This window comes from Triturus cristatus, chromosome 8, assembly GCF_964204655.1.
Source record: "Triturus cristatus chromosome 8, aTriCri1.1, whole genome shotgun sequence".
NCBI classification, from domain to species: Eukaryota; Metazoa; Chordata; class Amphibia; order Caudata; family Salamandridae; genus Triturus; species Triturus cristatus.
The window spans coordinates 16,649,860-16,675,419 of NC_140591.1; the positions used below are offsets into that span (position 1 = coordinate 16,649,860).

Sequence of the window (25,560 nt, forward strand, 5' to 3'; positions counted from 1 at the left end):
TTTCTTCCTGACTACAAATCTCTCACTCCAGCACTTGAAGCAGAAAGAGGTGAAGGCAGTGACCCTTTGTGGTCCAAGAAGCCCAACCCCAGGGCTTTTCGAGGAGGTGTGGCCTGTGCAATTAAGGATGTGGCTTAAAACATGCATACTAAAGTCTTGTGCTTCATGCACCGTGGCACCTGGTCGGTATGTGGGTGCCTCTTTGTGAGTTTTCTGTTTTTATAGGTAGACATATCACAAAATAACGGGCACACGCCTAAAACAAGCCATGCTATTTGGCTTTGTCAATGCTCGTTAGCAGTAGTAAATAAATAACTATGATTTTGTTGTGAATAATTACAATTAAAAGTGTTTAAATCCTGTAAATATGAGAGTGTGAATTAAACACTGCTCAGGTCATTGGAGGGGGACACTCTCCAGATCTCCGCTTCGCCCCACGTCCTTCTGCGTCTCTCGCTCCCTTAGACTCTTGCACCCTGAATCTTTCTGGAGTCCCCCATCTCACGTCACCTCTTGCCTCTTCTGCACTATATTTTCTCTCTCCTGCATCTACTTCCTTTCAACTCCTCCACTCGCCCCCCACACATAAACAGGTTCGGCTTTAGGGCGGTGCACTTGGTGCTGATCTAGAGGGGGGCACTCACTTGGGGGGGGGGAGGGAGGCTGTGTTTAGCTCAAACATGCATTGAAAAGCACCTACTGCAGGGTTCCTTGTGTGTCCAGCTTTTAGGCAGCAATAAAAAAGCCAAGATAAAACTTGTGATTATTTTTCCCGTTGGAGAGAGTGATCTGCGTTTTCTCTAGTGGCGGTTTTGTTTCGTCATAAAGTGGCACAGAGGGTTAATGCGCCTGCTGCAAAGAACAGAACTTTAATTTATGTGGCTAGCTGAGTGGATTAGTAAAGCCAGCCTTTACCAGCGCTTTAAAACAAATGAAATGTATGTGAGAGAGGGGCTATGGACAGATGAGGGGCACTTCACCAGGCGCTAGCAGAGCTAAAGCCTACCCTTCACACACCCCACAGTGTGCGATGCAGTGAGGGTCCAGAGCTCTCAATCGTGACCCATTATAAACACACCCGGGTGACTCAGTTCACAGTGTGCACGATACAGGAGTCACATGCAGGGCCGGACTGGGAACTCAAAGCAGCCCCGGCAGCTTTGTCACACTAGCCCTCCCCCTGCCTCTGGGGGTGGGAAGGGTAGGTTGGGTAGTTTGAGGCACTCCAGTAACAAATCTGGCCCCCACCGCTGCAAAACAGACCCTCACCCTTCCAGCCTCCCGCGGAAGCGCCCAGTGCCCGGTACGGCCAGTCCGGCCCTGGTAACATGTTGCATGGAAAACAAAAGTACAAAAAAAGCAAACGCAAGAGGGAATGCAAGATAAAGTAACACGTGAAATGTAAAGAGGGTCTGCCTCAGTGACATGGACACCCCGAGGGTTTCTAGAGTCACTGATGAGAAACTGATCAGTGATGAAAATTAATCAATAGTCTACACAACGACAACAAGGCCAGTGCTAATAGCGATTCAGCGAGTCACTTTTCTCAATCACACGTGACACTCATAGTGATTGAAGGAAAAATAAATGTGTTTTTTAATTTTTAAATAAAGATTTTAATTTCAAATTTCATCAGTTCATGTTATTATTTCAATGAACATTTTCAAAGATCATCGGACCACGTAAAAAAATACAAAAATGCAACAGATTACTTTCTAGGACGCAACAATGGAATTACATTACATTTCACATTTAAAAGCAATTAAGAAATATAGGAAAAGCTTGAGTTCCAAAGAAGAATAAAGAAGGAATATATAGAAAAACTCAGAACGAAAAGAAAGATGAAAATAAGCCCAGGGTGAGGTTAAGAGGTAACAGTGTTATTTTTAATTTCGTGGAAACAACACGACCGGAGGACAAAATGAACCAAACAGTCCTGTATTCAGGTCTTCAAACAGCACTTTCATTTTACATTGTAGGGTTCTTGTCCCCTCAAGACCTGATGTTTTCAATTTTAGACCCCACTTGTTTGGTTTAGAATAGACGGTCTACGCGTTTCAAACCCTTAAGTTTTTTATAGGGTTCTCCTCAGGACCTGGAACTAGGAGCTTATTTTAACTTTGTGGCGGCACCACCCGTGCCTCAACAAGTACGTGACAATTCTCATTAACAAAGTCTGCGCCTAATTCTTGAAAAATTTCAACTCATTGTGGAAGAGATTAGAAGGTGTCAAGGATGAAACGGTTGTCTTTGAACAATAGCTCACAATATAAATATATATAGCAAATAAAAAAACTAAAATTATTTTTAATCTTTTTAAAATTAATGATATACTACATTAGGTAAAATAATACAAAAAATATTAGATAGTGGAGGGAATGAAATTACTATTCCAACTCCAAACAGTGCAACAGTAGGGTTAATGTTGGATAGCGTAGGGGTTAAAATTACTATTCCCACTCCAATGAGTGCAACAGTAGGAAAGGTGTTGGATAGCGTCGGGGTAAAAACTACTATTACCACTCCAGTGAGTGCAACATTCGGGAAAGTGTGGGATAGCGTAGGGGTAAAAATCACTATTCCCACTCCAGTGAGTGCAACAGTAGGGAAAGCGTTGGATAGCGTAGGGTAAAAATTACTATTCCCACTCCAGAGAGTGCAACAGTAGGGAAAGCGTTGGATAGCGGGAGGTTAAAAATTACTATTTCCACTCCAGTGAGTGCAACATTCGGGAAAGTGTTGGATAGTGTAGGGGTAATAATTACTATTCTCACTCCAGTGAGTGCAACATTTGGGAAAGTGTGGGATAGCGTAGGGGTAACAATTACTATTCCCACTCCAGAGAGTGCAACAGTAGGGAAAGCGTTGGATAGCGTAGGGTAAAAATTACTATTCCCACTCCAGAGAGTGCAACAGTAGGGGAAGTGTTGGATTGCATATGGGTAAAAATTACTATTTCCACTCCAGTGAGTGCAACAGTAGGGAAAGTGTTGGATAGTGTAGGGGTAATAATTACTATTCCCACTCCAGTGAGTGCAACATTCGGGAAAGTGTGGGATAGCGTAGGGGTAAAAATTACTATTCCCACTCCAGAGAGTGCAACAGTAGGGAAAGTGTGGGATAGCGTAGGGGTTCAAAATAACATACTTATTATTAAAATAATTTTTTTAAAATAAAGAATGATTTAATTATTAAATAACAATAAATTAATTATCAACACCAATAAATAATTAATAAAAAATAATTACCAATTAATAATTAATTAACAATACATTAATGATAAATACCAATAAATAATAATTAATAAAAAGTAATTGCCACATAAAAATTAACAATACATTAATTTTCAATACCCCAAAATAATGATGAAAAAGTAATTACCAATTAATTATTAATTAACAAAACATTAATGATAAATACCAATAAATAATAGTTAACAAAAAATAATTACCAATTAATAATTAATGAACAATCAATTCATTTTCAATACCCAAAAATAATAATTATAACAAATTAATTACCAATTAATATTTAGTTAACAATAAATTAATTATCAGTACCCAACAAAAAAATTAATAATTAATTAATTAGAATTAAATTACTTCCCACCCTATTCCCCTATAAACTCACACCCCGCTCCAATAATAAATTAATACACATAATATAATTACCAATTAAACAATTAATAAAAATTAATTACCAACTAATAATTATTTAACAATAAATTAATTATCAATACCAATAAATAAAAATAAATAATTACTTAATTACAATTAAATTACTTCCCACCCTATTACCCCATAAACCCACAACCCCCTACAGAACTAAAATGCAAAATGTAATTAAAAATAATTAATAATTCCTAAAAATTATTAATTAATTTACTATAATTAAATTATTTCCCACCCTATTCCCCTATAAACCCACAACCCGCTACAGTACTAAAATGCATAATTTACTTAAACAAACATTACTAACTTCTAAAAATGTTATACATATATCTAAAAACCAGTACAATACATACATATTAAATACATAACACTAATATAAATATCGATATTAGTAACATCGATATTTTTGCTATAGACATTACTAACTTCGATATTAACAAAAACAATATTTCTTACCTTCAGGTCGATATTCTGGTCGTCAATATTCTTGATTTCGATATTCTGTCCCTACGTTACTTAAAACTCGATATTACTGTAGGTCGATATTTAAAACCCGATATTTAGACTGCGCACCGTGACAATCATTACTTTCAAACAAGTCTTCGCTAACTAACAGGTGAGTCCTTGACTGCTCGATTGACACAATCCCCTGGTACTGCTACCACAAGGGCTCTCTCACACGACTCTCACCGCTGTGCAATGACTGTCTGCCCCTCAGGCTCTCCCTCACCTACTCCTGTCACCTCTGGATGCTTAGAAGCTGTCGAGTACCGCATGTGCCACACAAGACAATTCCTACAAGTAAATGAGGAAATAAACAAGTTACATGATGAGTTATAAGCCGAACCATGAACTTAAACCTCTCACTCTTTAGATTGTAGTTATACAGGTATAGATATGCATTGTTTAGAAGTTTATACATTGCACGTGTGAGTTGACTTGCAGCCTCTTCATTGCCCAAGGTGTGAGGGGGCAAGTGTTGTTGTTAGTTTAGAAGAACTTTGTCCAAACATCGGTGAGAGCTTCACTTTGGCAAAGGCTTCACTGACCCGGAAGTGATACCTTGTAACATTAAACGAAGGAGGTGCACAGTTGGCCAGTTGCTTTTTGTTGGGTAAGTGTATCTGAAGTGTATTTCCGGTCTATGCAGAATGTATGCAGAGGCCTTGTTAATAGACTAAAAACCCTTGCAATTCAGAGCAAGTTTGATAAAAAAATTTATCTTTTCATTAAACAAATTCTTCTTAGACATTTCGACTGATGAAAAAAAAAAAATACCAAACCTCCCAGAAAAGGCTTGTCAATTCATACGCCACAGATACAGTGACATTGCCACACAGTCCTCATCAACCCGCACGAATGTCCTGCAAGGCAGACATCTCTGGTTCTACCCAGACCCCACACTGCGAGGACCCTAAATGTTCAAGTACCACATTTAGGGGCTGATTCTGATCCGGGTCAGAAGGGCACCGAACACGATCCGGCCGGAAAAAATACGAGCCGTACGCGTGTTTTCCGCCCGACTCGTACAGCTGTACGAGTGAGCCAGTACAATGCGAGCTACATGAAATTCACCGACCGAGTCGTTTCCGGGTCCAATCCGCTCCGTACGTCTCGGTCGTGAGCTAACCGTGGCGTTCAATTGATGCGATTCACGACTGAGCCAGTACGATGCAGGCGTCGGACAAAAGCTCCCCGAGTCGGACTTCGGGGGTCCGTGTTGGACCCCCCGACACCCGCAGCCATACGACTCACACACAGGGGGAGACACATGGGTCTCCTCCACACAGGCATGTACGACGCGTATGGCACCGACGTGTACCTACTGTAGGGGGCGCACTTATTCGAGACATACCCATTCAGTCAATGGGAACGCATGTACGCATCGTACAACTGGCTCCCATTGACCTCTATGGGAGTCTGACGGAGTCCGACAGCATACGTGCGCATCGTACTCGCTCGGTCGGACTGTAGGGTCAGAAAACACTCCGGATCTGACTCGGTCGGAGTGCTTTCTGACCCGGATCAGAATCGACCCCTTAGTAGTCCCATTTGGAATTTAGCACTGCTGAGTTGTCAGTATGTGATCCTTTACTAGCCAATGGGGCTAGCAGCCTTTCTTACACTTTGAATATCACCGATTGACATCCGCACACACTGACATCATCACACTTGAGGAATGTGCTGCTCCACTTACAACTTCCACTCCACGAATGGGTCATAGGACAGTCCCCAAAAGCAGGCATCCTATTTTGTCCCTCTGGAAAGAGAAAGAATTGGTTTGGAACTTATAGGTAGTATCACTTATGGGAAAGACTAAGCACCTGAAAATGAACCAAATGGTGTGGTAATTGATCATTGATTCTCGTTAAAATGCTTGCTACAGCATGAGGTCATTGATGTTTGTTACAGCCTGGGGTCATTGATGCTCGTGATATCCATGTGTTATTAATGATTGTTACAGCTCTGGGCTCTTGTTGCTTATTACAGCCTGGGGTCATTGATGCTCGTGATATCCATGTGTTATTGATGATTGTTACAGCTCTGGGCTCTTGGTGCTTATTACAGCTTGGGGTCATTAATGTTTGTGATATCCTGGGGCTATTGATGATTGTTACAGCCTGGGGTCATTGATGCTTCTTATATCCTTGGGTTATTGATGCTCATAACAAACTGAGTTCATTCATGCTTGTGGTCATTGATGTTTCTGATATCCTGGGGTCATTTATACTTGTTACAGCCTGAGGTCGTTAATGCCTCTTACAGCCTGGGGTTATTGATGATTTGATATCCTGGGGTCATTTATACCTGTTACAGCCTGAGGTCATTGATGTTTTTGATATCCTGGGTGTGAGAAGTTGGCCTGGTATCTGCTGTACACTAGTTAAAGTGGGCACCTTGCACCAGTCCAACAACCCTTATTGATGATTAGGTTAAAGACAACCTTTATTGAAAGCTATCCTAGTGGTAGCTGTGGAGAGCAGCCTTCAGGCTAAGTCTCGAAGGAATGTAAAGCAGCTTGTTTTACCAGATCAGAACCTCCTGAATGACCAAATGAAAGGAGCACCACACCAGGAATTATAAAATATATGTATTTATTACTAAACACTCTCTACTAACCTCTTTATGAGATTAGAGAACAAGGCACACAATATTAATACACTAGAACGACAGTAAATAGCACAATACACAGTGGACCCCAGGGGGAGACCAAACCATATATTAAGAAAATGGTATAACAACCACGACTTGACTAGACACAGTGCCTAGAGCATGTAGAATCGCTGGGACCCCAAGGAACCACCCAAGGTTCCCAAGTGACACAGGGGACCCACTGGGGATGAGTGCAGTGTGAGAACACAGCCGCAAGCACCGTACAATCCTAGGGGAAAGTCGCGGTTGGAATTTTAAAGCTTAAGGACTCTTAGGAGAGGACTTTGAGCAAACCCTTTCAAACTTAGAAGGTTCTAAGGCCAGCACCCATGTGAGCACTGGAGTACTTGTGTTACCTAACCCAGGAAAGCCGGGTGCATAGGTGTCAAATGGAGTCTGCAATCTTCGTCGTTTTCAATGGCGTGATGCTGCAAAGTGCTGCTGCCGGGAAGATGAGAAGTGTCCGGTGTGATCCAAGCCTGGATCAGAGCTGAGAAGAACCTGAAAGCAGAGGCAACAGAGTCTGGGTCACTTGTCAGTGACCAGGGGCTCGGTAGACGAATGCCCACCGATGTAGGGTTCTTCAGGTGCGAAGAGGTGAAGCTTGACTCTGCAGCCAGAGGGACCAGGAGATGTCGACGATGACCAAAGTCCACAGACAAGCTGTCCCACAAAGGATGTTGAGTGCTGGGGGGGTCAGTGTCTGGATTTGAGACCAACAGATGCCTCGGTGTGGACCAGCAGGGTCCTGTGGTCTCCCCAAGCGATGGAGAGTCAGGGCACATCTGGAGCAACCAGGAAAGCCTCCTGAAAGTTAAAGTACCCTTCTCAGGAATCGGACCAGGGATCGTGAAGGGACCTCGAGAGGAATCACGAAATACAAGCCCACGGAACACTCGTGGAGTGTAGGACAGGAATCTTCAGTGGAATCACTGCTCGGGGTCTGAACTACAAGTAGCCCAAAGCACAGCCTCAGGGATCGCCAAAAAGCATATGCTGCTGCAAATGTGTACGGTGTCCAGGGGTTCAGGTTGCATGGTCCCCATGAGGGCTGTGGGTCTCAGGTTTGCTGAGAGCACTGGTCGGCCTCGGGGAAGCTTAGGAACCCACCCCCTGTGTTGTAAAATCTTTGGAGTCCTTCAGGAGCTGTGTAGACGCAAACCGGTCAGATGCATCTTTGGTGCCTTGTTCGGTCATCCAATGTAGTCTAGATAGTAGAAGTACTTGGTTTCTGTAGCAGAGTTTTGTCCAGGTAAATCTAAAGTCCTGTAGTCAGAGGTTCCTACTTTATACCCAAGGAAGGAGTGGGACAAACTCTGGGACCCCACCTATGGGAGGGTCAGGACAGAGGGGTGGCCACACCCATGTCCTTTGTCCAGTTTTGCACCAGAGCAGGGGCTAATAGCCCCTACAACCAGATTGAGATGGACTATGCACAGGGACACCAAATGTGCCCCCAGTGCAGACATCAAAGCACTCTCAGAGTGCACCCACCCAGCCCCAATACATTAAAGCCTGTCTGGGAGGTGGTCACACCTCCCTGTGACAGGAAACCTATTGCCAGGACTCCCCTGCTCGAGCTTGAGGGCAGACTCGTGCCTGTGGCCTGCTCCAGCAGTGGGGGAAGAGGCTGGGCATTGCAGGGTGCTTTGTTGAGCAGGGGAGTATTACTTAGCACCCAACCCCTGTGCTCTGCCCTTTAGTTCAGGCCACATGACAGTCGGCAGGCTGGTCAGAAGAGAAGGGACCCATGCTGTGCCGATAGCCTCACAGATCACCACGCTGGCCAGCTTCCATGGCCTTCAGCTCTAACTTGCTCAGTGGCTGCCCGTGCACTAACAAACACCTCTCCAGCGTCGTCCATTCACGAAGAGCCCGGTAATCTACCAGGGGGACTTTCTGAGCCACGACCCCACTAATATAGCCACTGACCCCTACACTGTCCAGACCCGAGTCTGCCTCATCTGTCCACATGTGGGAAAGAAGAAGAAAGAGGGTGTCCGAGGGCTTTTACTGGGTTTAGAGGGCAGTCAGGAATCTGATAGTCAAGTGAACACAGAACGAATATGGCCAACGTTTTATCCAGTTGGATTGTAACGGTGCCTGAGGCTACGGGCCAGAGCAGTGAGCAGGAAGCCACCAAACACTGCCCGGTAAACACCAGCCCCTTGTGACGAGTCCTGGGCACATTTTTAATTATGCAGCAGTCACATTATTTCTTAATTTTGTGTGAAGTGAGGTTGGCAACATTTCTCAACATTTCTCAGTCTGCAATGTCCAGTATCTTTCAGCATGTGGGAAGCTTGCTGCGCACAAAGCCTCTCACAGGGACACTTCCTGATGCTGTCTCGCGAAAATCTTCTCTTTTTTTTTACATTTATTATATTGAATTTTTCACATAGTGCAAGACAACGAAAAGAAATAGACAAACAGCATAGTAATGGCATTCCGTGGCTAGAGACATGCAGTACAGCGACATTCAATCATTACAGTGATACAGTGCAATGTTTAGGAGCCGTAGCATGATAGAGAAGACGGCCATTGCATAGCAAAGGCATCTTGCATGGGTCTCCAATAATACAGATAGCACAGCTCAGTGACAGGTTAAAAGGGAGTCGATACATATAAGTGTATAGACATTATATAAAAGCAGTCAATATTCAGGCTAACGGGTATAATAATTGGGGTGGGGTTCATGGATCTTGTCCGGTCCCTACGGGATGCTCCAGGAGATACGATTGGAGCGGGCCCCAAATGTCTTGTGGACGTGACGAGGTTGGAAGAAGCTCAGCGTAAGTGTATGTTTGATCTTGCCAAAGTATCATGTCCCCAATCCATTCCTTGAACTTGAGCGACCTGCCTCGACCCCACCTACAGGCCACCCGCCGGCTGGCCAGTAACAGACTAAGGGCCATATGTATGAACACATTCTCCCATAGACACAGAATGGGTAAAACCCTTTGATACATCTGGCCATAAATGAGACAAACTTACGATGTGCTACTGGTATCTGCGCTGTATATCCTAGTAATGCTAGGAGAGGAGATAGTTGAAGCGTCAACGACGTCATAAGGCCAATCTCTGCAAACACGTGTTGCCAAAAGGTAAGGACCGAACCGCATTCCCAAGCAAGGTGAAGGAAATCAGCAGCTTCTGCCCGACATCTGTCACAACGGTTTGTGACCCGCAACCCAAATTTGTGTAGTCTGACCGGGGTATAATAGATGCGATGTAAAAATGCGTAATGGGTGATGCGTAGCCGGCTACTCGAGGAGACTTGTTTGGTCTGTTTTCAGCAGTACTCCCACTGTTGATCAGTGAGATCCTGCCCAAGCGGAATCCTCTCTCCCGGAAAAAAGCCACAACTACTCTCATCAACTTCGTAAAGCACCAAGGTGCCGAAGACAGGCCAAAAGGAAGACAGGGAAATTGGTACAACTGACCTCTCCATCTGAATTGAAGGAAACTCTGGCTGTCCTCTTTCATTGGAACAGTGAAATAAGCATTGTGACGACTGGTCAGGGATAGGCGGGACTCGGGTTTTTGGTAAGTGCGGTTTTATTGAGTTATATATCTTTCACAAACGGTTTTCCAGTCTTTCTCTGTCCGTGGACGATTTTTCTCTGGTCCGGCTCCGGATACGATCCTCCTCCGTACGGCTTCTCTGTCCCCTTGGGTTTCTGGGTCGTCGTCGGCGTGCGTCTCCACTCGGGAAGGTGGGGGCCCCAGAATAAAGGAGACAAACAAAGGGTCGTGTCAGGCGACATTCAAAGCTAAGTTTCCCTATGACCAGGGCCGGGTGTGAGGAAATCCCCTAAGACGGTGGAGGCGTGCTTCACTCGTGAAAATAACAAGGGTGTGACTTGTGCATTTTAAGCCAAACGGAAAAAGGGGGGGGGGGACAAGGATCAAACAGGCTAGGTATTTGGCTTCTCCCCTCGGACCATCCAACCCACCACTCGATCCCGTACCTGTCCTAGCCACGCCCCTCCCCTGGGAGCGTGGCGGGGCGCTTTGCGGTATCCCGAGCCTCCTGGCCGTCCGCCTTCGGGTTCTCTGCTTCCACGTCCGTCTTCCTCACGACCTCTTCGCTCCTCTCGTCCTCCGCTCGCCTCTTCTCCTGCTCTCCTTTCGTCACCAGTACGCCTCAAGGAATTGCCATCCGTCCTTTGCTGGTTCTCGCTTCCTTTTGACGTTGCCAGCGCCGTGACGTCACTCTGGGGCGTCTCCGAGGTCTGGTCAGGAATCCAGTTAAAGGGCTCCTCACCTTCCGGGTATATTCGCCTCTCAAGTTCAGGTGACGGAAGCCATTCTCCCTGCTGGGGGGGGACAAGAGGGGGTGAAAACGGTACGTGTACCCACCATTCCCTAACGTCTTTGGGTTCCGCTGCCCCCGCTCCGTCACAAGCATCCTTTAAATCCAAGTTCACTAACCAATCCATTGATTGCAACATGTCCCTTAGGAGGTGAATCCCCTCCATTTTGAAATGCCTGTAAACCAAAGAATGGTTTATCACAGGCCTCCAGCCTTTTTCTTTCTTTTCTACTAAAAATAGGGTACTTACGTAAACTTTTGAATGTTCTTCTACCATACAGATCAGATAGCTTCTTTCTCCAGCATCTCTTTCACTTCTAAATCTACAATCTCCATCTGTTCTTTGGATAGCACTAACTCCTTTGGTTCCACCTACTGGATTGGCCTTTCTACGAAATCTATCTCGAACCCCTGAACTACACTTAACACCCAAGGGTCTCTAGTAATCTTCCTCCAAGCATCTGGATAAAACCTTAAACGTCCTCCTACTTTTCTGAGGGAAAATCCAGAAATAGTCCGCATACTCACCTCTTGCTCCATGACCTGACTGACTTTTTACTCTTCCCCCTCTTGACCCCTGGAATCTTCCTCTTTGAGGGAAAAAATTTGAGGATCCTTGAAAACCCCTTCCTGATCCTCTATTCGCATAACTGTATTGGTTGTTAAATTGGGACCTTTGCCTTACTCGGCCAGCATACGGTCCCAGTCTACCAGCCCTGCCAAAAACACCAAAAACTTTTCTCATGTTGTTTTGCGCTTTGTCTAGCGCAGTGAAAGTAGAGACATGTTTGCCTATAGTTTTTTATTAAACCTTCCCCAAACAATAAACCTTTTGCATCCTCACTTGGCTCCTTAACTGCCAGAACACCCAATTTCGGACTGATCTTCATCAGAACAGTCTTTCGTTTCTCAGCTAGTAAACCAGAATTAGCATTTCCTAAGAGAACCATAGCTCTCTGACTCCAACCACGCAAAAGTTGCACATCCACTTGATCACCATTAATATATGCCTCTTCTGACATATCTAATATTTTTCCCAAAGGACCTAAAACATCCAATAAACGATCCTGACAAATTTTCAACAATCGTTCCAAACCTTTCCTAGGATCTTTCCTTAATTTATGAAGATATGAAATTACATCTGGGTCTAAATTCGAAGTTTGGCAGACTTTGTCATCTATTTGTGGCCTTTGAGCATTCAGCTCTCAAAACACTCATCACCTCCTTCTCTAGAGGCTTTCTCAGCCAATGTTTTATAAATTTTGCAACATGATCTTGCGGCCACCAATCTGCACTTCTTGGATGCCTTAATTCATAAGGGCTAAACATTTCCCCTCCAAGAGGATCTTTCAAAATAATTTTTGAGCAAGACGGATGATCATTCTTTAGATCATTATTAAGATCATCATCTTGATCTACATCAAGAACAAATTCATCAATTAATTTTTCTCTTCCTTCTTCATTCCTCTCATCTACATCCATATCATACTCCTCTTCGGAGTCATCTTTTGTGCCGCTAAGGACACCTTTCTTATGCGCACCGCAATGGGTACCACTCTTTTTCATGGAGTTAAATCCATCTTTGCCCATCTTATTCAAATGCTTTGTTTTCCTTGCTCTTTTAGTACCTCTTCTCTCTGATATCTTCTTCCTCCTCAGAAAAAGACCAAAAGTCCTCTTCAGACTTACTATCTTTCCTTTTTTTGTCCATAACAATCTCTATTACCTCTCTCATAGAACTCTTTACCTCAGATTGGATTAATCTCCTTAAGTTCTCCTCACTAATTCTTCCCTCAACCTAGTTTCTTGAGAACTCATTTCAACACCTTATACAATAAAATTCCCTAAATTTCATAAAACAATATCAATCTCTCACAAGAAACAGCTGATTTCCAATACTCCTCCAACCTACGATGTAAATAACTTTTTTTTTTATTCAACTATCGTTAACACGCGAAAAACACCAACATAAAACCTACTATAATAAAGAATTTCCTCCCAAACCAAGATGGAGGCCGAACTCACGCGAGAATTCGGCGGCCAATCAAAAATAAATGACTCCTGCGACCTCACGCTAATGCGCGTCTACTCAGACTGCCCGGCTTTGAAAACATGAACCGGCAACACGAATGGAAGCGCGTGAGACTCTGAAAGGTAAACAGCCGCTCCACGCGCCACCTTTAAATCAAAGCCGATATAATCCTGCACATAAATCACAGAAATATAAACTGTGAACTCTCCATAAACATATCCTTACTCATTACAAAAGTCTTCTCCTGTTTGTTTTCTCACATCATCAACTATAGTAGACGGTAACTAAAAAGCTATTTAAATGAATAATCCTCATACAAACAACTCAAAAATACTGCTTCTATAAATTAGAAGCTTAACTCTTAGAAACTACATCATATTTTATAAACTTCTAAACACTCAATCCATAACTTAGCATATCATTAAATGAATAAAGATTCAACTTATCTGTTCAGGAGCAGGATTTAAAAGAGGATGAAGATTCCATGCAGGAGGAATTTATTAGTGCTATTGTTATTCCAGTTCTGGATTGTTTTTGTAAAGGAAGTTCTTTAAAGGTAATATGCATAATGGTAGCCTCCAGTCTTGTAATGAAATTTGAATTTCAGCGGACAGGATATCCGTCACCGTTGTGATCGAGTATCCTGTCCGTCGAAATCTAAATCAGGCCCTTGGTCTGGACGAGTCCGGAAGATGGGGCCTTGGCCACTATTATGACTCGGTTGTTGGACGAGCCCTGAAGAAGGAAGGATGGGCCACTAGCACTGGGGCTGGACGAGGCCTGATGAAGGGCACAGCTGCCTCTGTTATGGTGCTGGCAATGGAAGATGCCTTTTAAAGGGTGCAAGGGTCTCTGCCTGGGTGCTGGGGATGAAAGAGGCCTGAGGAGGGGCACAGCAGCCTCTGTCAGGGCCCAAGGGGTAGAAGTGGGCTGAGGAAGGGTGCAGGGGGCTCTGCCTGGGTGCTGGGGATGGAAGAGGCCTGAGGAGGGGCACAGCAGCCTCTGTCAGGGCCCAAGGGGTAGAAGTGGGCTGAGGAAGGGTGCAGGGGGCTCTGCCTGGGTGCTGGGGATGAAAGAGGCCCGAAGAGGGGCACAGCAGCCTCTGTCAGGGCCCTGGTGATGGAAATGGCCTGAGGAAGGGCACAGGGGGCTCTGCCTGGGTGCTGGGGATGGAAGAGGCCTGAGGAGGGGCACAGCAGCCTCTGCCAGGGCCCTGGGGATGGAAGTGGCCTGAGGAAGGGCACAGGGGTATCTGCCTGGGTGCTGGGGATGGAAGAGGCCTGAGGAGGGGCACAGCAGCCTCTGTCAGGGCCCTGGGGATGGAAGTGGCCTGAGGAAGGGTGCAGGGGGCTCTGCCTGGGTGCTGGGGATGGAGTCCAGTGGTGTAGCTGGGGGTGGGGGCGGCATGAGTTTGGGGACAGTGGCCTCCCCCTCTATTACCTGCCGTCTCGGTGGCAACATCAAGCCCCATCCAGAATCCCTACCCTACCCCACATTCTTCACTGTGGCTGCCACATGGCCGCAAACGCAGGGTCCGCCCCAGGTGGCCAGAGGGCTAGCTACGCCATTGGGATGGACCAGGGCCAAGGAAGGGTGCACGGGCTGCATAATAACCCATTAAGAGTCATCACCAACAGAGGTTTCGATGCCTCTCTTGAATGCTCCCAGGTCTTGCACCGGTGGCACAGCCACAAGCTTGCCTGTGTCACTCATCTGTTGTTCTCTGGTTGCTCTAGGTCTTGGCCCCGGCGCAGTTCCTCATCACTGTCCCCCTGCGTGGCCTTGGTGGCTTCCGGCAGCGCAAGGCGCGGCACTGGCGCTACTACACCCTCAACGGCACCAAGCTGCTGTCCCCCGTGATGGAGCCGGAGAAGCTGCACCAGTGGTTGGAGATCGAGCAGTTCCCCAAGACAACCCGGTTCTGGCACGAGAGTGACGTGAACGTGGAGGGAGACCTCATCCCTGCCAAGATCATTGGGATATTTCGGAACCTGCTGGAGAAGTCCATTGCATCCTGCAAACTGTCTGGTGAGTGACCGGGCAGCCGATGAAGGTGTTTCTGCCTGTCCGGTGAGTGACCAGGCAGCTGGTGACAGTGTGTCTGTCTGTCCGATGAGTGATCGGGCAGCCAGTGACAGTGTGTCTGCTCGTTCAATGAGTGGCAGGGCAGCCGGTGATGGTGGGGCAGCCGGTGATGATGTGTCTGCCTGTCCGGTGAGTGACCAGGCAGCCGATGACGGTGTGTCTGCCTGTCGGGCGAGTGACCAGGCAGCTGGTGGTGGTGTGTCTTCCTGTCCGGTGATGGTGTGTCTGCCTGTGCCGGTTGTAGTGATCCCTCGGTCAGCAGTCTAGTGTTCCAGCATGCTGTAACACACACTGAACACCCACCCACCACAGGTGTCACCAGTCAAGTGACCCTGGCAATAAAAGGGGTCGAGCGCACGTGCTCTGGGCCAGTTATCCAACCATAACTTCAGTGTCTGCGTGTATCCTTTCACCAGCATGTGGGCCTGAGGCCCAAATACTACACCGGTGATGGTGTGTCTGCCTGTGACAGTGATTGTGTGTCTACCTGTGCCAGTGATGGTGTGTCTGACTGCCGGTGATGGTGTCTGCGTGATGGTGTGTCTGCCTGTGCCAGTGATTGTGTGTCTGCCTTTGCCAGTGATGGTGTGTCTGACTGTGCCCGTGATGGTGTGTCTGCCTGTGCCGGTGATGGTGTGTCTGCCTGTGCCGGTGATGGTGTGTCTGCCTGTGACAGTGATTGTGTGTCTGCTTGTGCCGGTGATGGTGTGTCTGACTGTGCCGGTGATGGTGTGTCTGCCTGTGCTGGTGATGGTGTGCCAGCCTGTGCCGGTGATGGTGTGTCTGCCTGTGCCGGGGATGGTGTGTCTGCCTGTGACAGTGATTGTGTGTCTGCTTGTGCCGGTGATGGTGTGTCTGACTGTACCGGTGATGGTGTGTCTGACTGTACCGGTGATGGTGTGTCTGCCTGTGCCAGTGATTATAGGTCTGCCTGTGCAGGTGATGGTGTGTCTGACTGTGCCTGTGATGGTGTGTCTGCCTGTGCCGGTGAAGGTGTGTCTACCTGTGCAGGTGATGGTGTGTCTGCCTGTGCAGGTGATGTTGTGTCTGCCTGTGCCGGTGATGGTGTTTCTGCCTGTGCAGGTGATGTTGTGTCTGACTGTGCCGGTGATGGTGTTTCTGCCTGTGCAGGTGATGTTGTGTCTGCCTGTGCAGGTGATGTTGTGTCTGCCTGTGCCGGTGATAGTGTGTCTGCCTGTACAGGTGATGGTGTGTCTGCCTGTGCCGGTGATAGTGTGTCTGCCTGTACAGGTGATTGTGTGTCTGCCGGTGATGGTGTGTCTGCCTGTGCCAGTGATTGTGTGTCTGCCGGTGATGGTGTGTCTGACTGTGCCTGTGATGGTGTGTCTGCCTGTACCGGTGATGGTGTGTCTGCCTGTGCCGGTGATGGTGTGTCTGTCTGTGCCGGTGATGGTGTGTCTGCCTGTACAGGTGATGGTGTGTCTGCCTATGCCTGTGATGGTGTTTTTGCCTGTGCCGGTGATGTTGTGTCTGCCTGTGCCGGTGATGGTGTGTCTGCCTGTACAGGTGATGGTGTGTCTGCCTGTGCCAGTGATGGTGTGTCTGCCTGTGCCGGTGATGGTGTGTCTGTCTGTGCCGGTGATGGTGTGTCTGTCTGTGCCGGTGATGGTGTGTCTGCCTGTGCCGGTGATGGTGTGTCTGCCTGTGCCGGTGATGGTGTGTCTGCCTGTGCCGGTGATGGTGTGTCTGCCTGTGCCGGTGATGGTGTTTCTGCCTGTGCAGGTGATGTTGTGTCTGCCTGTGCAGGTGATGTTGTGTCTGCCTGTGCCGGTGATAGTGTGTCTGCCTGTACAGGTGATGGTGTGTCTGCCTGTGCCGGTGATAGTGTGTCTGCCTGTACAGGTGATTGTGTGTCTACCTGTGCCGGTGATGGTGTGTCTGCCTGTGCCAGTGATTGTGTGTCTGCCGGTGATGGTGTGTCTGTCTGTGCAGGTGATGGTGTGTCTGACTGTGCCGGTGATGGTGTGTCTGCCTGTGATGGTGTTTCTGCCTGTGCAGGTGATGTTGTGTCTGCCTGTGCAGGTGATATTGTGTCTGCCTGTGCCGGTGATAGTGTGTCTGCCTGTACAGGTGATTGTGTGTCTGCCTGTGCCGGTGATAGTGATCTCTCGGTCAGCAGTCTAGTGTTCCAGCATGCTGTAACACACACTGAACACCAACCCACAGGTGTCACCAGTCAAGTGACCCTGGCAATAAAAGGGGTCGAGCGCACGTGCTCTGGGCCAGTTATCCAACCATAACTTCAGTGTCTGCGTGTATCCTTTCACCAGCATGTGGGCCTGAGGCCCAAATACTACACCGGTGATGGTGTGTCTGCCTGTGACAGTGATTGTGTGTCTACCTGTGCCAATGATGGTGTGTCTGACTGCCGGTCATGGTGTCTGCGTGATGGTGTGTCTGCCTGTGCCAGTGATTGTGTGTCTGCCTGTGCCAGTGATGGTGTGTCTGACTGTGCCCGTGATGGTGTGTCTGACTGTGCCCGTGATAGTGTGTCTGACTGTGCCCGTGATGGTGTGTCTGCCTGTGCCGGTGATGGTGTGTCTGCCTGTGCCGGTGATGGTGTGTCTGCCTGTGCCGGTGATGGTGTGTCTGCCTGTGCCGGTGATGGTGTGTCTGCTTGTGCCGGTGATGGTGTGTCTGACTGTGCCGGTGATGGTGTGTCTGCATGTGCTGGTGATGGTGTGTCAGCCTGTGCCGGTGATGGTGTGTCTGCCTGTGCCGGGGATGGTGTGTCTGCCTGTGACAGTGATTGTGTGTCTGCTTGTGCCGGTGATGATGTGTCTGACTGTGCCGGTGATGGTGTGTCTGCCTGATGGTGTGTCTGCCTGTGCCAGTGATTATGTGTCTGCCTGTGCAGGTGATGGTGTGTCTGACTGTGCCTGTGATGGTGTGCCTGCCTGTGCCGGTGTGTCTGCCTGTGCAGGTGATGGTGTGTCTGCCTGTGCAGGTGATGGTGTGTCTGCCTGTGCAGGTGATGTTATGTCTGCCTGTGCCGGTGATGGTGTTTCTGCCTGTGCAGGTGATGTTGTGTCTGACTGTGCTGGTGATGGTGTTTCTGCCTGTGCAGGTGATGTTGTGTCTGCCTGTGCAGGTGATGTTGTGTCTGCCTGTGCCGGTGATAGTGTGTCTGCCTGTACAGGTGATGGTGTGTCTGCCTGTGCCGGTGATAGTGTGTCTGCCTGTACAGGTGATTGTGTGTCTACCTGTGCCGGTGATGGTGTTTCTGCCTGTGCCAGTGATTGTGTATCTGCCGGTGATGGTGTGTCTGACTGTGCCTGTGATGGTGTGTCTGCCTGTACCGGTGATGGTGTGTCTGCCTGTACCGGTGATGGTGTGTCTGCCTGTGCCTGTGATGGTGTGTCTGTCTGTGCAGGTGATGTTGTGTCTGCCTGTGCCGGTGATGGTGTGTCTGCCTGTACAGGTGATGGTGTGTCTGCCTATGCCTGTGATGGTGTTTTTGCCTGTGCCGGTGATGTTGTGTCTGCTTGTGCTGGTGATGTTGTGTCTGCCTGTACAGGTGATGGTGTGTCTGCCTGTGCCAGTGATGGTGTGTCTGCCTGTGCCGGTGATGGTGTGTCTGTCTGTGCAGGTGATGTTGTGTCTGCCTGTGCCGGTGATGGTGTGTCTGCCTGTACAGGTGATGGTGTGTCTGCCTATGCCTGTGATGGTGGTTTTGCCTGTGCCGGTGATGGTGTGTCTGCCTGTGCCGGTGATGGTGTGTCTGCCTGTACAGGTGATGGTGTGTCTGCCTGTGCCGGTGATGGTGTGTCTGCCTGTGCCGGTGATGGTGTGTCTGCCCGTGCAGGTGATGTTGTGTCTGCCTGTGCAGGTGATGTGCAGGTGATGTTGTGTCTGCCTGTGCAGGTGATGTTGTGTCTGCCTGTGCCGGTGATGGTGTGTCTGACTGTGCCGGTGATGGTGTGTCTGCCTGTGCCGGTGATGGTGTTTCTGCCTGTGCAGGTGATGTTGTGTCTGCCTGTGCAGGTGATGTTGTGTCTGCCTGTGCCGGTGATAGTGTGTCTGCCTGTACAGGTGATGGTGTGACTGCCTGTGCCGGTGATAGTGTGTCTGCCTGTACAGGTGATTGTGTGTCTACCTGTGCCGGTGATGGTGTGTCTGCCTGTGCCAGTGATTGTGTGTCTGCCGGTGATGGTGTGTCTGACTGTGCCTGTGATGGTGTGTCTGCCTGTACCGGTGATGGTGTGTCTGCCTGTGCCGGTGATGGTGTGTCTGCCTGTGCCGGTGATGTGTCTGCCTGTGCCGGTGATGTGTCTGCCTGTGCCGGTGATGGTGTGTCTGCCTGTACAGGTGATGGTGTGTCTGCCTATGCCTGTGATGGTGTTTTTGCCTGTGCCGGTGATGTTGTGTCTGCCTGTGCCGGTGATGGTGTGTCTGCCTGTGCCGGTGATGGTGTGTCTGCCTGTACAGGTGATGGTGTGTCTGCCTGTACAGGTGATGGTGTGTCTGCCTGTGCCGGTGGCTGTGTGTCTGCCTGTGCCGGTGATGGTGTGTCTGCCTGTGCCGGTGATGGTGTGTCTGTCTGTGCAGGTGATGTTGTGTCTGCCTGTGCAGGTGATGTTGTGTCTGCCTGTGCAGGTGATGGTGTGTCTGCCTGTGCCGGTGATGGTGTGTCTGACTGTGCCGGTGATGGTGTTTCTGCCTGTGCAGGTGATGTTGTGTCTGCCTGTGCAGGTGATATTGTGTCTGCCTGTGCCGGTGATAGTGTGTCTGCCTGTACAGGTGATGGTGTGTCTGCCTGTGCCGGTGATTGTGTGTCTACCTGTGCCGGTGATGGTGTGTCTGCCTGTGCCAGTGATTGTGTGTCTGCCGGTGATGGTGTGTCTGACTGTGCCTGTGATGGTGTGTCTGCCTGTACCGGTGATGGTGTGTCTGCCTGTGCCTGTGATGGTGTGTCTGCCTGTGCCTGTGATGGTGCGTCTGTCTGTGCAGGTGATGTTGTGTCTGCCTGTGCCGGTGATGTTGTGTCTGCCTGTGCCGGTGTTGGTGTGTCTGCCTGTACAGGTGATGGTGTGTCTGCCTATGCCTGTGATGGTGTTTTTGCCTGTGCCGGTGATGTTGTGTCTGCTTGTGCCGGTGATGGTGTGTCTGCCTGTACAGGTGATGGTGTGTCTGCCTGTACAGGTGATGGTGTGTCTGCCTGTGCTGGTGATGGTGTGTCTGCCTGTGCCGGTGATGGTGTGTCTGCCTGTGCCGGTGATGGTGTGTCTGTCTGTGCAGGTGATGTTGTGTCTGCCTGTGCAGGTGATGGTGTGTCTGCCTGTGCAGGTGATGTTGTGTCTGCCTGTGCCGGTGATGGTGTGTCTGATTGTGCCGGTGATGGTGTGTCTGCCTGTACAGGTGATGGTGTGTCTGCCTGTACAGGTGATGGTGTGTCTGCCTGTGCTGGTGATGGTGTGTCTGCCTGTGCCGGTGATGGTGTGTCTGCCTGTGCCGGTGATGGTGTGTCTGTCTGTGCAGGTGATGTTGTGTCTGCCTGTGCAGGTGATGGTGTGTCTGCCTGTGCAGGTGATGTTGTGTCTGCCTGTGCCGGTGATGGTGTGTCTGATTGTGCCGGTGATGGTGTTTCTGCCTGTGCAGGTGATGTTGTGTCTGCCTGTGCAGGTGATATTGTGTCTGCCTGTGCCGGTGATAGTGTGTCTGCCTGTACAGGTGATGGTGTGTCTGCCTGTGCCGGTGATTGTGTGTCTACCTGTGCCGGTGATGGTGTGTCTGCCTGTGCCAGTGATTGTGTGTCTGCCGGTGATGGTGTGTCTGACTGTGCCTGTGATGGTGTGTCTGCCTGTACCAGTGATGGTGTGTCTGCCTGTGCCTGTGATGGTGCGTCTGTCTGTGCAGGTGATGTTGTGTCTGCCTGTGCCGGTGATGGTGTGTCTGCCTGTGCCGGTGATGGTATGTCTGCCTGTGCCGGTGATGTTGTGTCTGCCTGTGCCGGTGATGGTGTGTCTGCCTGTACAGGTGATGGTGTGTCTGCCTATGCCTGTGATGGTGTATTGGCCTGTGCCGGTGATGTTGTGTCTGCCTGTGCCGGTGATGGTGTGTCTGCCTGTACAGGTGATGGTGTGTCTGCCTGTACAGGTGATGGTGTGTCTGCCTATGCCTGTGATGATGTGTCTGCCTGTGCCGGTGATGGTGTGTCTGTCTGTGCAGGTGATGTTGTGTCTGCCTGTGCCGGTGATGGTGTGTCTGTTTGTGCAGGTGATGTTGTGTCTGCCTGTGCCGGTGATGGTGTGTCTGCCTGTGCCGGTGATGGTGTGTCTGCCTGTACAGGTGACGGTGTGTCTGCCTGTACAGGTGATGGTGTATCTGCCTATGCCTGTGATGGTGTTTTTGCCTGTGCCGGTGATGATGTGTCTGCCTGTGCCGGTGATGGTGTGTCTGTTTGTGCCGGTGATGGTGTGTCTGCCTGTGCAGGTGATGGTGTGTCTGCCTGTGCCGGTGATGGTGTGTCTGCCTGTACAGGTGACGGTGTGTCTGCCTGTACAGGTGATGGTGTATCTGCCTATGCCTGTGATGGTGTTTTTGCCTGTGCCGGTGATGATGTGTCTGCCTGTGCCGGTGATGGTGTGTCTGTTTGTGCCGGTGATGGTGTGTCTGCCTGTGCCGGTGATGTTGTGTCTGCCTGTGCCGGTGATGGTGTGTCTGCCTGTGCCGGTGATGGTGTGTCTGCCTATGCTTGTGATGGTGTTTTTGCCTACACAAGGAGGACATCATAGACCAAAGCTCAGAGTAGCACACGTTGTGGAATTCAGGACAGTGCCCCAACAGGGAAGGGCTCTTCTATCTTCTTCAAACACATGCTCTCTTTGTGTCGTGAACTGAGAAAAGGCTCTGGTGGTGATGGAGAAATGTGTTCCAGTGATGAAATTGAAAGGTGCGCGAGTGAAGAAGTTGAGTTTTGCTCCAGTGGTGGAATTGAAATTTGCATCAGTGGTGAAGTTGAGACATGAGCTACAGGTTAAGTTGAGCTTCAAATTAGTGGTTAAGTTAAGATGTGTCTTGTGTCTCAGCTGAAATGTAGTCTTATTGCTAAGATGAAATGTAAAGTTATGGCTATGATGAGATGTAGTCTAGTGATTAGATTATGAGATGATTTTGCTGTTACATTAAAATGTGGTTCTGTGGCTCTGGTAAAATGTGGGCTAGTCAACCCTTTTAGATGTGGTCTAATGGTACATTCAAGACTTGGTCTAGTGGTTCATTTCAGACGTGGTCCAGTGGTTCATTTGAGACATGGTCTAGTGGTTCATTTGAGACGTGGTATAGTTGTTCATTTGAGACATGGTCTAGTGGTTCATTTGAGATGTGGTATAGTGGTTCATTTGAGACATGGTCTAGTGGTTTATTTGAGACGTGGTATAGTTGTTCATTTGAGACATGGTCTGGTGGTTCATTTGAGACGTGGTCTGGTGGTTCATTTGAGACATGGTCTAGTGGTTTATTTGAGACGTGGTATAGTTGTTCATTTGAGAAATGGTCTAGTGGTTCATTTGAGACATGGTCTAGTGGTTCATTTGAGACGTGGTCTAGTGGTTCATTTGAGACATGACCTAGTGGTTCATTTGAGACGTGGTCTAGTGGTTCATTTGAGACATGGTCTAGTGGTTCATTTAAGATGTGGTCTAGTGGTTAATAAGAGATGTGGTCTAGCGATTCATTAGAGATGTGATCTAATGGTTCATTAGAGGCTTGGTTTAGTGGTTTGTTAGAGACGTGGTCTAGTGATTCATTAGAGTTGTGGTCTAGTGGTTAAGTTGTTTAATCAATACTTGGTCTAGTGGTTCATTAGAGACATAATCTAGTGGTTTATTGGAGACATGATCTAGCCATTCATTAGAGATTTAGTCTAGTACTTTGTTAGAGATGTGATCTAGTAGATTGTTAGAGAAGTGGTCTTGTGGTTCATTTCAGATGTGGTCTAGTGGTTCATTTGAGAAGTGGTCTTGTAGATTGTTAGAGACGTGGTCTAGTTGTGCATTTGAGACGTGTTCTAGTAGTTCTCTCAAGAAGTGGTCACGAGTTTCATTTGAGGCGTGGCCTAGTGGTACATTAGAGACTCGGTCTAGTGGTTAATTCGTGATGCGATCTATGGTACATTAGAGACACAGTTTAGTGGTTTAGTTGAGGCGTGGTCTAGTGGTTCAATCAAGACTTACAGGCACATGCATCAATGTAAAAACCGGTCGCAAACGGGCAGATTCTCAGAATCTGCCCCTTTGCGACCGGTAGTTTTTGCATTTGGGATGCATCATCCCAAATGCAAAAATAACAATTTAAGGAATCTCTAAATTGCGATTCCTTAAATTACGATTGCATTTAAGGAATCCCAAATTGAGATTCCTGAAATGCAATGCATGAAAGTGCAAAAATTAGCGATTTCGCTAATAGGGGGAGCAAATTACCATGAAGTTGAACTTCATGGTAATTTGCAAAAACTTTAAAAAATGCACTTTTGTGCATTTTTCTAAGTTTCATGTTGCGCACACACATGCCCTTAGAGCATGTGTGTGTGCAACATATGTGCACAGATGAATTTCAGGGGTGCAATAGGGTGTCATTTTGACACCCTTGCACCCTTGAAATTGCATGAGCAGTTTGCGAGTACCTACTGGTACTCGCAAATTGCTCATGCAATCTGCAATTCATTCCTATGGGTCTTGAGGCCCATAGGAATGAATGGGACGGCATTCCTTAATTGCGACTCGCAATTTGCGAGTCGCAATTAAGGAATTTGTAGGAATCGCTATTTTTATAGTGATTCCTACATGCATAGGCTTTTGCACTTCCTTAATTGCGATTCCTTGAAAATCGCAATTAAGGAATCCCAAAAGTCTTTGTTGATGCATGTGCCTGTATGTCCAGTGGTTATTTAGTGATGTTGTTTATTCTAGAAAGAAAGAGTCCTGTGGAATTACCAATCACCCAATGGAACACTTAACGCTGTCTAGATGCTCCTAGAGACGGGAGTCCAGAGCAGTCATTTCAGTGCTCTGCACTGGGGTCACTACCTTTCTACCAACAATCAAAATTGACCCTAAACCAACCAGTGGAGAGAGCGGCCTCAAAGTTCCCCTTTTAAAATCAGGAGATATATTTACAGTTGGGAGAGCAGTGGTGCTTTTAGGAAGCTCTGCCACAATGGGCCAAATCTATTCTGCAGAATGGTGTACAAATTCCCTCAAAATCCCACCAACACTGCTGATATTCCACAGATATTCCAGTATATTGTGTGGGACATTTGTGATTCTTTTGTTCTGAGCATGTGCAGAACCAGTACAAGACGGTTCCAGAAATCCTGAGAGGTGTGGAATGACCCCTGGGCCCCAGGACTCCTTTGATGAAGCTGTCTGTGGCATTGGGGCGTTTACGCAAACTCTGTAGATGGAAACCTGTAATCACATTCATTCTGAAGCCCGGCAGATAGTTTTACCCAGGCCGACTCCTAGTGAGCAAGAGGCCAAGTCCTCTAGGTTGGGTTTATAGCCCCTGATACTATGGGCTTGATGGGTTTCAAAAGATATTAGGATGGATACGTACAAGACGTGAAGCCTGCTCTTCATCTAGATTCTAGGGCATTGCCATGCCCAAGCAAGGAGTGGTTCGGGCCAGAGCCCTGTCAGATCCCATAAAAGGAGAAGAGATTTGTAGGGTCCACCAGATGTATGGTCTCCTCTCACACCCTTTGTGATCTCTCTCAGATGCCACAGATCTGGACTTGAAGGACAGAAGTGTCTCTCCAGGGCTCTGACTGCAGACCGAGAAGGTGAGAAGACCAGAGATAGATGCCATGGTGAGCATTGTGGCCTCGTACGTGCGTCACCATATTTGTGCCTTCCTTTATCCACAAACCTGATGTGGGACCAGAGAGGTCCTTTTGTTTAACGTTCAGTACAACATATATCTTAAGGACACTCTGGGGGCCTTGCAGCGAACATCAGTTCCTGCAGACCAATGGATGCTGGTCAGAGATGGCGGCCATTTAAGGTCTGAGAGCAGACCCTTCTATGCTGTTAATGCACCTCTCATGACGTCTCACGTTGGTTCTTGCAGATAGGGTGGCCATTATTGAGACGTTGGGACCAGTGGTACGGGTCGCCGTGGAAACGTCCGAGCATCAGGTGGAGGTGGAGCTGGTCCCCACGGTGGAGGTCCCAACCTGCTGGTCCAAGAAGGCCCGCTGGCCGCGCTTCCTGAAACGATGGCCGTCCAACGACAAAGTACGGTCTGTCAAGGTAGGAGGGGGCGGGTGGGGATGGAATAGAGTG

The 25,560-nt window shown here is 48.2% G+C and overlaps 1 protein-coding gene across 2 annotated transcripts in view; it reads left to right on the top strand.

The window, feature by feature from the left end:
• Window positions 1-25,560, top strand: part of MAB21L3 (mab-21 like 3) — a 182,637-nt gene that overhangs the window by 137,763 nt on the left and 19,314 nt on the right. For both annotated transcript variants that reach the window (XM_085620744.1, XM_085620745.1), the window contains 2 exons: window positions 14,908-15,199; window positions 25,346-25,527. In XM_085620744.1, coding sequence (XP_085476870.1) covers window positions 14,908-15,199; window positions 25,346-25,527 — 474 coding nt within the window. The remainder of the gene's footprint in view (window positions 1-14,907; window positions 15,200-25,345; window positions 25,528-25,560) is intronic.